General features: G+C 48.0%; 1 protein-coding gene across 1 annotated transcript; it reads left to right on the forward strand.

Annotated features, from left to right (window-relative positions):
* Positions 1–408: 408 nt before the first annotated feature.
* Positions 409–12973, forward strand: LOC128256616 (uncharacterized). Its single transcript, XM_052987103.1, is given in 8 exon segments — positions 409–552; positions 2449–3458; positions 3989–5126; positions 5241–6500; positions 6569–10360; positions 11076–11191; positions 11255–11543; positions 11546–12973. Coding segments are annotated over 8 exon segments (8940 nt in total). The 5' UTR covers positions 409–494; the 3' UTR covers positions 12823–12973.
* Positions 12974–14683: the final 1710 nt, after the last annotated feature.

A 14683-nucleotide genomic window follows, 5' to 3' on the forward strand; every position in this document is an offset into this window, starting at 1 on the left:
ACTAAATGCAATTGCCAATAAGAATGCTTAGTTAGACAAGCGAATCCATGGCCTCCATTTAGCCCCTTTTATGGCTGAAGTCCTCTAATCAGCCGACATATATTTTGGCTGTCCATCGGAGGAGAACCTTATCGAATGTGTAAACGTGTTCACGACTCCATTTTCGCCTGATTATTGTCGGCTTATCTGGATAGTTTTGTTGCTTTTTATGTTAATTCCCATCAATCGGCTATAAATAACGAAGCTTTATCGGCCATAGAGCTATGGCAACAGCGCCTACAATATAATCGCTTTGTCCCCCTAATATAGAGCAATAATCAACAACCCCGATAGGACCCATCGGTCGATCGATAGCTCGAGCATGTCGCCGTCACACAGTCGAAAATCTATAAAAGGCCTCACTTCAGTCAGCTAAAACTTAGTTGCCCGAATCCATTTTTCTGGCTAATACGGAAATACGCGAGTGGTCGACCTGAAGTGGCCCTCAAACGATCATGAAATCAACGGCTGCAGGAGTAGCACTGCTACTGCTTGTGATCAATCAGTCAAGTGGTAGGTGTTTGTCTAAACCAAGGACGAAGGATAATCCAAAGTTAAAGTGGCCGTGATAGTTCAAGTGCGAAAAAAACAAAAAAAAAAAGGGTAAACCAAATGCAACAAAGTTACATAAACGAAATTATATAAAGTCAATATCATAAAAAGGCCTAAATAATACAAACATTTAAGCACAGTTTTATAAGAGTTTTAAACACTGGATAGAAAATATACATATATATTTTTTTATTATTCCTTAGAATCCGAATTTTAAGTTACTAAATACAAATTAAGAAAAGTGAAATTTTATAAGATTTATATATAAACTATATATGAACAATCTAGAAATGAAAACGAAGCTGAAATGTACTTTGGAAAATCCACTGAACAATTAAAAAAAAAAAGACGATTAACCTATCTAATCTATCGAATGTATCTACTCGTGTTATTCCCCATTTTACATTGAATAAAAGGAGTAAACGTCCGTCAATCGCTCCGACTTTTATGACTCATCTTTATGAGCTATATTAAACCTTTATCATATATCAATAAAAAAAATAACACTTCATGATGAGACATCAAGGTGGAACTTGTATTGATTATGAAAGGCTAGTCTTCTGGTTTTTTCAAAAGTCTATAGTTCATAATCATAGTGTTTTTCGTGTGTTCATCAGATTGCGAAACTCTTGCAATCTTAATCAGATTATTCGACTTACTCGGAAATCCACATTTCTTGATTTATATGGATTATATGAAACGAAAAGATTACAAGTTGAGTTTGGACTTTGAAAAATGGAAACTACACGTTATAAAACTCAATTTTCAAGTCAATCAAGAGAAAATTTAAAAAAAGTTTACTGAGTTATTAATGCTAATCAAGATACCTTTACGTTGAGTTTTGGTTTTTTTCAAAGCTCCCAAAATTTGCTCAACCATTTGTTTCTAGCCTGTCAGTCTCAAATCAAAACCGAAAAAAGTAATGTTCAGTTTCTGTCTGAGAAAAAAAGTTAAAAAGAAGAATATTTAATTAAATGTTTTTATCGTTGCTTATATTAAGAATTATGTTTACAGTCTACAGAGCATTTATATTTTATGAAATGGGGAGGAGCGATTCTCATTTAAGATATACCTTTCCACAGAAAATAGCCAACATCACCAATATCTGACGACTTTTATCGAAACTCCTCGATAATGAAGGATCGTCTTGAAGGGAAATGTTATTTGCTCCAGATATTAATGTCACATTAAACTTAGTCCATTTATACATAGTTGAGAAGGAGATTTTATAATTATAAATGGACTAAACAATTGTAGACTCATTTGCGTCGAGAGATATTTTTTTTTTTTTTTTTGCAGAGTTAGTTTAAAAGCACCTTTCGATTTCATCTTTCATCGGTACCCAAGGTAACTTAAATTTTTGTAAAACCCCGTAAAATGGGATCTTTGGTTTTTATACATTCGGAAAGAGCATCTGAAAAACAAACGGTTGCGAATTGTACTTAAGAGCCGTAACGTGCATAGACTTTTAGAAATTGTAACTTTCCCTATTCTTTGTAATATAACACGTTTCTTTATTGGCATTCGATTGGCCATTTTATGGCTCCACGGCACCCCAAAGCAATTATTAATTTACTAGCTGATTACGAGGAAAAAGATCGCGCCGTTGTGTTAACGGCAGCCATAGGACATCGGTGGTCATAAATAATGAGAAATGCGATTACCGGGTCATAAACACTTTTATACGTAACACGCCGCGTGCTGCCATTAATTTTGGCGATTAGAATGCCTAGTTCTGGAATTATGTCTTATGAAAGATTGCCTTAAATGCATAGACATGCGATAAGTCTGAGGATTATTATGATATTCGATGTTCGATTGTTGTCCCTTTAAAATCATTTCCTGAATTCTTTGCAGATGCCTTTATCCACAACTGGCATTCGGGCCCCATCAATTGTTACGAGTGTTCCACCCTCGAAGAGTGCTCTGCGGGATCCGGAGCATTGAGAAAATGTCTGAGTAATGATGGACAAAGTTGCGTTGCCATTTTCAACTCCAATGGAGCTGTGACTCAAAGAGGATGCAGCGATAGTTTGGCATCAGTTTGCAACGAAAATGGGGATAACTGCTACGAGTGCCGATCGCACGGATGTAATTCGTTGAAAACCAACGCGAACCTCATTCAGTGCGTTGTGTGCGATGCCCAAAGCGATGATAATTGTGTGTTCGACATCGAACTTGTGACCGAGAAAAGGAGATGCAACCAGCGCTGTCTCACAGCACTCTATCCCATCAATGGCGAAGTGGGTGCTCCCTTGGAGTTGGTCCGCAGTTGCTTGGACGATCTGGATCTGGATGATCAGGAGGCTTGCGCCGAAGGATCGCTCGAAAATTGCGTAACCTGCAATTCCGCGAGTTGTAATACCGTGGACCTGGGCGTTCGCGGAAGCTGTAATTACTGCAAAGGAGACTGCTCTAGTCCGCAATCGAAAACCTGCCGGGCTGTTCCATCGGGAGATAACCAAGAGAGCTGCTTCATCGAGTTCGATACCGCGGGAACCATCTACGAGATGGGCTGCCTGAGTCAATATAACGTGAGCGATGTCACCTTGATGGAAACCAACAAGCAGTTGTGGTATTGCAGCGGCGACAATTGCAATAAGCAATCGGCTCTAGCCAAACCTCAAAGCTGCACATTGTGCAGTTCTCGAACGGATGAAGATTGTGCAGTTGCTCCCGGGGATGTCATTACGAGTACACAGTGCGAAAGTCTTGTCAATACTGACTGCTATTCGAGAATCCTGGACAATGGACACACGGAGAGGGGTTGTCTGACCAGCCTGGAGGGCGAGGACTACCTGGATTGTCTCAAGGAAAGCAACAGCACCAAGTGCCTGAGGTGCAATGGGGCTAATTGCAACCAGCAGGTGGGTTTATGTTTTAGATTTCATATAGTGGGAAGTTGAGGTGAATCTACAACGCGACTTCATGCAAATTCATAAGAAGAGGAGAGACGGAGCATTAACGGGCATGCTTGTTTACTAAATAGACAATCCGAATCGGTTACTACCAACACGCAGCTAGAACCAGTTGGGAACTATCACTGCATAATGCAGTAAACTTCATAAAGCTTAGTAAGCTCTTTTGTGGTTAGGAGATGGCGTTGGCCTGTTCTAAACAAAGAGGCCAAATAATTCACTTAACTGGTCGAAGTTGAGTGTAACTTAATTATATAAGACAGTGGTCATCGCTAATGTAAAGAGACTGCACGTTCTTAGATTCTAATGTTGGCAATGTAGTTCGACAGATGGCGCCACCTAGATACCGACTGCTTTGTAGGGGAATATTAAGTTTGAATTTTGTTGGCTGAGTTAAAAGAATCTAGTTGAGATTTCTTATACCTTCTGCACGTATAAGTCCGATCTATGTCCAATCTAATTCAAGATCTTAATTTTAGCTCCAACCCAGCGAGCGTTTGAGCTGCCAAATTTGCGATTCCAGTGAGGATGCCTCTTGCGAGGGAACGCCAACCGCCTCTGCTCTTTGCCTGCTGCACACCGCCAATCAACAGTGTATGACAGCCATCGATCTCTCGGGAAACACCCAACGTGGATGCAGTGCCTCCTTGGAGTGTGATCCCAGTAATCCCAGGAAGTGTCAGTCCTGTTCTGGAGCGGATTGTAACACCGCAAACCTGAAGAGGGTCGAGGATGGCCAGCCGGGTCTGTGGGGTCAACCGTTGCCCCTCAGCTGTCAGAGCTGCTCGGATGCCACCAGCTGTGCCGCATCCGACCTGTCGAATATCACCTGCTCCAGCCAATCGGAATACTGTGTGACCGTATTTAGTGCGGACGGATCGGTGACCGCCAAGGGTTGTAGCCAAGTGGTGGAGCAAACCTGGGGCACTTACTGCGATGCCAATGGCAAGAGTTGTCACAACTGCAACTCGAATGGTTGCAACAAGGCCAGGTCGCTGGATGCTTACAACGAATGCATCTACTGCGACCACGAAAACGAAGATTGTGCCAGTAATCCCGAAAATGTTAAGTCCCGGCGCCTTTGCAATGGCCAGTGCATGACTGCCTCTCGCAGAAGGTCCAGTGGGAGTATCGTCTACGATACCGTTCGAGGATGTTTGGATGATAAGGAGCCAGAGGATCAGGCGACCTGCGTTGCGGGAACCGACGCAAATTGCATTGCCTGCTCTGGAGCCAATTGCAATGTAGATGATATTGCGGAAGCCCCTTTGTCCTGCTACAAGTGCTCTGGAGATGAGTGCGATGATCCTGTGGCCAGTCAATGCAGCCAGTACAGTCCCGAGGACCGTTGTTACATCCTCTTCAACTACGATGCGGATATCACAGGAATGGGTTGCAAGTCCGATCTGGATGATGAGTTTGTGGACGATAATTTCCACTCACTTTTGTTCTGCAACTCCAGCAATTGCAATTTCTTCGACATCCTGCCTACACCAAAGCAGTGTATCGTTTGCGATTCGTCTGAAGATCCCAACTGTGCCACGGATCCCACAAAAATCACTCTGATAGGAAATTGTGGAGTCTTGCCCTATACAAGTTGTCAGACGCGTGTCAGAAGTAAGTGGACTTTCCTTAAGACATTGCAAGCTAGCTCGAATTTCTTTTGATTTAAAACTAGATTGGCCCAGTCGTATTTTGAGCTAATGATTGTACTTTCTCCATTCCTTCTAGATGGCATCACCCAGCGCAGTTGTCTGAGCAGTTTGCCCCGTGAACAGTTGGAGGAATGCCTGAATGGCTCTGGAACCTGTGAGGTTTGTGATGGCGATCGGTGCAACGTTGACATCTACCCCGCGGATCGTCGTCGCTGTCAGCGCTGCAACTCCCTCACCGATCCCAACTGTGAGTCTGCCCCCGATGCGGCTGAGCCGTGTCCCTACTATCTTGAGAGCGAGGGATGCAGCGCCAAGTTGGTGGATGGCGTTACCTATCGTGGTTGCCAGCGCGAGTTCACCTGCGACGATTCGGACAAACAGCACTGCCGCCTGTGCTCCGGCAAGGACAACTGCAATGTGGCCGATCTGGCCAGCTCCTACATTGGATATCCGGGCAAGTGGTCCACTGGGCCGGTTAACTGCTACACCTGCAATGGCACTGAATGCCAGGGATCCAGTTTGGGCACCTTGCGCAAGTGCACGGGTAATGATGCGCAGAACTGCGCCACTGTGTTCGATGCCTCTGGTTCGGTGATCCACCGTGGTTGCTCAGACACGCTCTACGCCGACGAGGATCTCCTCCAATTCTGCGATGATAACTCCGCCAACTGCAAGTTCTGTAAGTCCACGGGCTGCAACAACGCCAGGGAATTGAGTTCCTATGTGGAGTGTCTCTTCTGTGATGGCAGCGACGAGGCCGAATGCGTACGAAAAGTGGGTGACATCAGTCGCACTTTGACCTGCCAGGGCAGTTGCTTCACAGGTCTGTATCCCCGCAATCGAACCGAGGTCAATCCCGTATACGAACTGGCTCGTGGTTGCTTGGACGATCTCGAGTACGATGATCGGGAGGCGTGTGCGTCCGGCACCCTGGAAAACTGTGTTTCCTGCTCGGGCGTCAAGTGCAACAAGGCTGATGTGCCGGAGAATCGGCTCAGCTGTAATGTCTGCCAGGACTCTGGCTGCCAAACCATCGCCAGCGAGGTCTGTTTGGGCTATCGGTCCGACGAACAGTGCTACATCCATGTGGGCGACCTGAGCATCAAGGCCATGGGTTGTGCCACCGATCTAAAGGAATCCTTCCTGTCCACCAACCGCCGGGATCTGTATCTCTGCACCGGCAACGATTGCAACACCAAGGACCAACTGATGGATGGCGTTGCCTGTAATTACTGCGATTCCACTTCTGACAATCGCTGTGTGAGCGGTGTTGGAGTAACAGGAGTTGTCTGCCAGCACTACATCAATCCCGAGTGCTACACCTATCTGGATGAGGGTAGGTCTTGATAATATATACTATTCTCATTGCTTAATATACTAATATCTGTATTTGGTCATTTCCAGATGGTGTTTTGCACCGTGGTTGCCTAATGGATACGGATGACGATCTCTTCGATGAATGTACCGGTTCTGGCAGCTCCAACTGCACCATTTGCACCTCGAACGGATGCAACTCTGAGGTTTACCCCTCGGATTGGCTGACTTGTCTGCACTGTGATTCCTCCAGCGATGCGGACTGTGCCCTGAATCCCTCCAGCTATTCGAGCTATTGTCGCACCTATTCCAAGGACGATGTCTGCGCCACTTCTTTGACCAACGGACGCACTCGTCGCGGCTGCCAATCGGAGCTGAATTGCGATGCATCCCAGGCGGGCAGTTGCAGGACTTGCTCCGGGGCCGACTGCAACGATGTGGATCTGCAATCGGGTTATGTTGGCGAGCCAGGAAAGTGGACGGACCTCCCACTGAGTTGTCACGTTTGCGGGGATGCAGCCAGCTGTGCCTCCGTTGGCAGCGAAACCACCAAATGCGAGGGCAACAACAAGCAGACCTGCGCGACGGTGTTCAACTCCGAGGGTCAGGCGGTGGCCAGGGGCTGCAGTGATGCGGTCCAGGCCGCCAATGCGGACTACTGTGATGAGAACAAGGGCAACTGTGTGCAGTGCAAGTCGGATGGCTGCAACAGCGCCCTGTCTCTGGACGCCTATGTGGATTGCTACTTCTGTGATGCCGAGGACGATGTGAACTGTGCGTGGGTGAAGCCCGAGACGACCAGGAAGTGCCAGGGTCAGTGCATGACGGGATTGTATCCGCGCAGCTCCTCCTGGGACTCGGCTCTGCTGCCCACTCGCGGTTGCTTGGACGACTTGAACGAGGCGGAGCGAGCTTCTTGCGCTGCGGGCACCCATGCCAATTGCACTGCCTGCACAGGATCCCTGTGCAACGGCGACGACGTCATCGCGAACCCCCTTGAGTGCTATACGTGCAAGGATCCCCTCTGCGAAGACCCGGCAATAGCAAAGTGTGTGGCCTACAGGAAGGAGGACCAGTGCTACTTGGCCTACGACAATGCCGACGTGGTGGCCATGGGCTGTGCCAGTGACTTTGAGACGCAGGTCATCAAGGAGCTGGTGGCCCAACAGCGATTGCTCCTGTGTTCGGGGCAGAAGTGTAACGAATACAGCCTCACTCCCGATCCCAACACCTGTCTGCACTGCTCCTCCGCGGAGGATCCGCGCTGTGCCACCAATCCCAACCAGCTGCTCACCACCGACATCTGCGCCAAGTTGCCCTACACGCAGTGTGTGACCCAGATTGACAGCAGGGGCAACACCATTCGCGGCTGTCTGTCCAGTTTGGCTGGCGGAGATTTCTACGAGTGCCTGACTGGCGATGGCGAGCTCTGCGACACCTGCACCGGCGATCGTTGCAATGACCTGTCCGTGTTCCCCACAGATCGCAGGAAGTGCTACCAGTGTGACTCGTCCAGTGACCCCAATTGTGCCACTTCCCCAACCAGTCTCACCAGCACAGTGTGCCCCATTTACACGCAGGACGAGTCCTGTGTGACCACCTTGTCCGATGGCATCACGCACAGAGGTTGCAGTTCGTCGCTGACCTGCGCGGATCCCTCGGATGCCAGCACCTGCCGCGTTTGCAGTACCGCAGATGGCTGCAACACCGTTAACCTGGAGAGGATCGGCGAGGAAGGCATGCCTGGCGCATGGCAAGACGTGCCCGTCAAGTGTTTTACGTGCTCTGGAGCAGGATGTGCCTCTGGCGGAGGCACCCTAACCGAATGCTCGGGCTATGACAATTGCGTGACCGTGTTCGACGCAACCGGAGCAGTTAGCCAAAGGGGCTGCTCGGAGCCGGTATTCGAGAGCTCCACCTACTGCGACGAGAATCCCGGATCCTGTCCCCGCTGCAATTCGAATGGCTGCAACACCGCCGACTCGTCGGCGTCCTATGTGGAGTGCATCGTTTGCGATTCCAGTAAGGACTCGAAGTGTGTCAGTAGTCCCACGCAGATCACAAAAACGCGACAGTGCAATGAGCGCTGTGTCTCCGCTTTCCTGCCCCTTTACGGCGAAACGGAGGATCCCAGCTATGCGCTGATCCGCAACTGCTACGATGATCTGGAGAAGGAGGATCGTGATGCGTGCACAGCGGGCAGCAAGCGGTTCTGTGCCACTTGCGAGGGTGCCAAATGCAACTCGGAGGACTTGGTGGCCAGTCGGCAGAGCTGTTTGGTCTGCCAGGGCGACGAGTGCCAGAAGCCGGTGGCCAGCAGTTGCGCAAACTACAGGGAGAACGACGAGTGCTACATTCAGTTCGATGAGGAGCGGTCGGTGTCTTCGCTGGGCTGCCTGAGCGAACTGAGCCATGAGGACATCTACCTGCTGAGGCGCTCCAAGCGATTGCTGACCTGCAGCGATAGCGACTGCAATACCATCGAGTCCGTGCCGGATACCCAGAGTTGCACCTTGTGCAGTTCGCGTACGGAGGCCAATTGCGCCATCAGTCCATCGAGTGTGACCAGCTCCACCAACTGTGCGCTGGGCGGCTTCCCCGAGTGCTACTCCCGCGTCCTTGACGACGGCAGCACCGAGAGGGGTTGCACCTCTAGCCTGGAGGACGACGAGTTCCTCTCGTGCTACAACGGCACCTCCGCCACGTGCAGCTCCTGCCAGGGAAGTGACTGCAACCAGCAGGTGTACCCCAGCAACCGTCGCACCTGCCACGTGTGCAACTCCGAGACGGACGCCAACTGTGCCGCCAATCCCAGCAGCCTCAGTGCGTGCTATCTGTACGACGAAGAGGACGAATGTGTGACCAACCTGCGCAACGGAGTGACCTACAGGAACTGCGCCTCCTCGCTGAGCTGCGAGGCGGACGCCAAGACCTGTGTCTACTGCGACAGCGATGGCTGCAATCAAGTGGACCTGGCCGCCAAGGCCGACAACAACTTTGGCAAGTGGCAGGACCTGCCCCTGGAATGTCTCACCTGCGAGGGTGCCGGCTGCCAGGAGAAGGAGATTCCCGTGCTCAAGTGCCAGAGCAACAACGAGCAGGACTGTATGACCGTGTTCGGATCGGATGGCGTGGTCACCAGACGCGGCTGCCAGGATGACATCGAGGCGGACTCCGCCATCGCCACGTACTGCGGCTCCGATGCCGCCAGCTGCCCTAGTTGCAAGTCCAACAGCTGCAACAATGCCACGGCGCTGAGCCAGTACAACACTTGCATCTACTGCGACTCCTACAAGGATGCCGCCTGCGTGTGGGATCCCACGAGCACCAGCCACAGGACTCGCCAGTGCCAGGGTCAGTGCATGACTGCACTGTACGGCAGCTCCGAGTCGGGACTTGATCTCATTCGCACCTGCCTGGACGACAAGGAGCCGTCCGATCAACTGGCCTGCGCCAGTGGCAGCGACGCCAGTTGCACCGCCTGCAGCGGCAACTCCTGCAACGTTCAGATCGTGCCCGAGGATCGCCTGAGCTGCTACACTTGCGAGGGCGACGAATGCGAGGACCCGCAGCCCCGGACCTGTGCCATCTACAAGCCCGAGGACAGCTGCTTCCTGTGGGTGGACGAGGACAACGACCTGAAGCAGCTCGGCTGCCTCAGCTCCTTCCGCAACCAGGACCTGGAGGCCATCATCAAGACGAAGCGCATTGCCGTCTGCAATGGCACCAACTGCAATGTCCCCCAGCTGCAGTCGCCGGTTCGCTGTGCCGTCTGCGACTCCCGCGAGGATCCCTCCTGCGCCACCGATGCCCAATCCGTGGGCAGCATCACCACCTGCAGCCAGTTGCCACACACGGGATGTTACACTAAACTGGATGATGGTGAGTAAGGGATTTTAAATTGTTAGATTAGACAAAGAATTTTCAATCTACTGAGTGAAGATTATTATTCACTGGGTCTTCTATGAGAGTAAGGACATTAATAAGTTGTATTTACTAAAGGTAAAAGTACATTAACAAAAAATATATAGTAAATACAAGTATTTCATACTTAATTTAAATGTTTCGCTTTGATATTCATCCTTTTATAAAATCGACACATTAAGTTCGATGCATATTGAATGCCATAATTAAATACTAAAATATTGGAATTAATGTCGAAAATATTGGATATTCGAAAGTAACCAAATTAAATATTAAAAAACATTCAATATTTCCATGTTCAAATTCACTTAAACGATGAATTATCAATCTTTTAGATATTTAAATTTATTTAATCCTTGTTTCAAATAACTGAAAGCATGCATTGCAAGTCTAATATTTTTCAAATTCAAATATTTTGATATTAATTGCATTCACTTAAATGTTTAATGTTGATTTTATATTTTTTTAAATATGAATTATAATGTTTTGTATTTAAAATCCAAATGGTTATTAGTATATTCAAATATTTCTATCTTGCCTTATTGAGATAGCTCCTAGAAAATTAAAAAGCTGCGCTCATTTATTTTATAAGTGCTTTTTATAGGTACCATAGTGTATTTTCGACTTTAACAAATTTTTTCATAACTAAACACTATAATCTCTTTGCCTTTAGATGGTTCCACCAACCGTGGTTGCCTGTACGACCTGGACCAGTCTGAATTTGCCGCCTGTTTGCTAGGAAACGACGCCAACTGCTCGGTTTGTTCCGTTGATGGCTGTAATCGTGAGGTAAGTAGACGAAATATATTATATTATAATTTATTAAAACTCAAAATTTGTCACCTTCACAAGATCTTCCCTGCTGATCGTCAACTGTGCTACACGTGCACCTCCGCTGATGATGCCAGCTGTGAGTCGGATCCCTCGTACAAGTTGGCCTGTCCGTGGGTCAGCGAGACTGAGACCTGCAAGACCTTGCTCTCCGGAAACGTGACCACCCGTGGTTGCAGCAGCAGCAGCAGCGTGGAGTGTGATTTAAGTGATTTCCGCAATTGCCGCAGTTGCTCCGGCAGCGAGTGCAACGCCATCGATCTGGCCAACCGGATGGACGATGGTCAGCACGGCTTGTACCAGGATCTGCCCCTAAGTGTCACTCCTGTGTGGGCGAACACTGCCTGAGTTCACTGGGACCTGCGGTCGCCTGTTCTCTGAACAAGGAACAGGATTGTAAGACTGTCTTCGAAACGGACGGTGTGACTGTGCGAAGGAGAGGTTGCTCGGACGATGTGGATGACTACGAGGATCGCTATTGCCGTCAGAATCCCGCCCTGTGCTACACCTGCAAGTCCAATGAGTGCAACGATGCCTGGTCCACGGCGGAGTATGTGAGCTGTACCTTCTGCAACTCGGCCAACAGGGAGGCCTGCATCACCGATCCCACCCAGTCCGACTTGGCCAAGCGCAGCTGCAAGGGCCAGTGCCTGGTGGCTCTGAGTGGTGAGGACCTGGTGCGATCCTGCCTGGACGACAAGGAGCTGTACGATCGCTCCGATTGCAGCAGCGACGAGAGCGGCACAAACTGTGCCACCTGCTCCGGAGCGGACTGCAACACCTTCTCCTACCCGGCGGATCGACTCAGTTGCCACAGCTGCGCGGATGCCACGTGCTCGAGCAGCAAGTCGCAGTTCTGTTTGGCCTACAGATCGGACGACTATTGCTTTGCCAAGTACGCGGCCAATGGCGGAGTGGAGCTGATGGGCTGTGCCAGTGGCCAGAACGGCTCCAGCCTGGATGAATGGCAGGACGCCAATCAACTGTATGCCTGCCAGGGCAGCGAGTGCAATGAGCTCAGCCGACTGCCCAGCGAGGGCGTGTGCCTGTCCTGTGATTCCAGAAAGTCACTGGAGTGCGCCCAGGATCCCGAGGGCGTGATTGCTAGCATCACCTGCCACGCCCCCAATTCCGATTGCATCACCCGACTGGAGGATGGCCACACCATGCGCGGATGCAAGAGCTCGCTCAGCTTATCCGACAGTGTCAGCTGTGTGGCCAACGGCACCTGCGCCGTCTGCTCCGGCGCCAAGTGCAACGCCGAGATCTTCCCCAACAACCGACGACGCTGTCACATCTGCAACTCCTCGGCGGACTCCAACTGTGCCAAACAGCCGAACAGCCTGGCCGTGTGTCCCGTTTATGCGGCGAACGACGGCTGTGTGACCGCCTACAACAATGGACTACTGCGACGCGGATGCAGCAGCGAGCTGGAGTGCGAGATCGACAACGAGGACCACTGCCAGAAGTGCTCCACGGATGGCTGCAACACGGTCGAACTCACGGGCTCGGCGGGCGGACTTTCGGGAATCGGCCTCGGACTCACCATCCTCCTCGCCTGGCTGATCAGCTCCACGCAGCGCCTGTAGGCCATGTCCAACCGTCTTCCAGTTCCACATTCCCCATCTATTTAAGTAGATTTATATAGACTACGCTTATGTAATTAGATTGTTTTTGTTTCGACCAATCGCACGATCTACCAACGATTTGTAAATAAACTAAACGACAATTTCGAACGAATTTTGGGTTTATATTTTGGGGCTTTCACCAGTTTTCTTATTTTGATACAGACATCAGTTTTATTATATGCAAAAGACACAAACCTGAGATCTTTGAAAAAATAAGTTTTTATCATGCTGCAAACTTCAAATAAATTAAAAACAACATTCAAGCATAATTATCAAAGTATATATGTATTTTTTAAAAATGAAAAACAAAAATATCAACTTTTAATTTGCTCTATTTTTTTTAACTGCCTGGTTAAACATTTTATAAAACAATGGTAAACAAAAGTAACTTAAAAGTGTCTTTATTTTAAATATAAAAATGCAAAATATATTTTCTTTGATAGGTATTGCGTTAAAAGATTTTTATGTAAAAATGTCATTCAATCAAGGCAAACGAGCCTTAAGCTTTGATTTTTCTAATAAACTAGTCACTCAGTTTTAAAGCTATCTGCGTGAAACTTTCCCAAATGTTGTCTTTCTATTGCAGGTAGTATATAAGTCGGAACGATCCAGATCGGACGACTATAGCAGAATTCCACGTTCTGTCTTATTTAAATAAGAAAAGCTTACTGTCCAAGAATTTGGATATATCACAGTTTTAAGCTTTAAGCAAAAATTATACTGATTGAAAAACTGTTTTAAAAATGATTTCTAAATTATATAATCTATACAGTGATAAAGGTTTAAATAAAACTAAAGTTCAGGAAATAAGAAAGACATATTTCAGTACATATTATTTTAAAATTCACATACTTTCTTGTCAGCTTCCCTGTCCACACTTGTTTGGTATGGTTTGAAAGCCTTAACGCCTGTCTAGCTTCGAACTCCTTCGGTTTCTACACCTTTTCTTCGTTGAGAAATGCCAGACATCTTTTTCCCCTTTTCCGCCCCACACTTTCCACGTCAATTTTTCGCTCGAATAAAGTTGAAAAGTGAAATTGCCTCTCCCCCCGAAAAGCCAAAAAACAATGGAAGGGAAAAGTTGCCAAGAAATTGCAAAGCGCAGCCATTGGAAATAAAATGCAAATGCAGAAGGCGATGCGTTGTGTGTTGCTTTGGTGGAGTTTAAAGCAAAATGAAATTTGCTCGGCATAACAAAGAAACGCAGAACTTAATCCAGCCTCGTGCTGAGAAATAGAGTTTAGGTCGCCCACAAACTTCCATCAAGATTAGGATCCAATGAAAAGACAACTTTCTGTGGTGAAAAAAGTGGCCGCAAGTCCATTTGATTTGCTTTTAATTGCCGGCGCTTTGGTCGGGCCAGCGATAAGCAATTGCATTTAAGATTTATAGCGAGCAATTAAATGGTTGACAACGATTTAATGGCAAATTACACAATAACCACAAGACATGTAGGCGGGCTCTGAAGAGATTCGAATAGAGAGCGGAAAACGGAGGAAGTCATGAGTAATGTGAAATAAATGAACTTATTGATGGCTCAGTTGGTCATCGAAAGATGTTGCTATTTTTTCTATTTTTGTTTAAGAGACATAAAGACTTTTCAATTGCAGTTTTGCCATTTATACAATGCTTGAACCGTATTTTTAGACTTTTAGCTTGGTATAAATTAAACATTTTTATACCCTTGCAGAGGGTATTATAATTTCAGTCAGAAGTTTGCAACGCAGTGAAGGAGACGTTTCCGACCCTATAGAGTATATATATTCTTGATCAGCATCACTAGTAGAGTCGATCTAGCCATGTCCGTCTGTCCGTCCGTCTG

The sequence above is a fragment of the Drosophila gunungcola genome (genome assembly GCF_025200985.1).
Source record: "Drosophila gunungcola strain Sukarami chromosome 2R unlocalized genomic scaffold, Dgunungcola_SK_2 000027F, whole genome shotgun sequence".
Classification (NCBI taxonomy): domain Eukaryota; kingdom Metazoa; phylum Arthropoda; class Insecta; order Diptera; family Drosophilidae; genus Drosophila; species Drosophila gunungcola.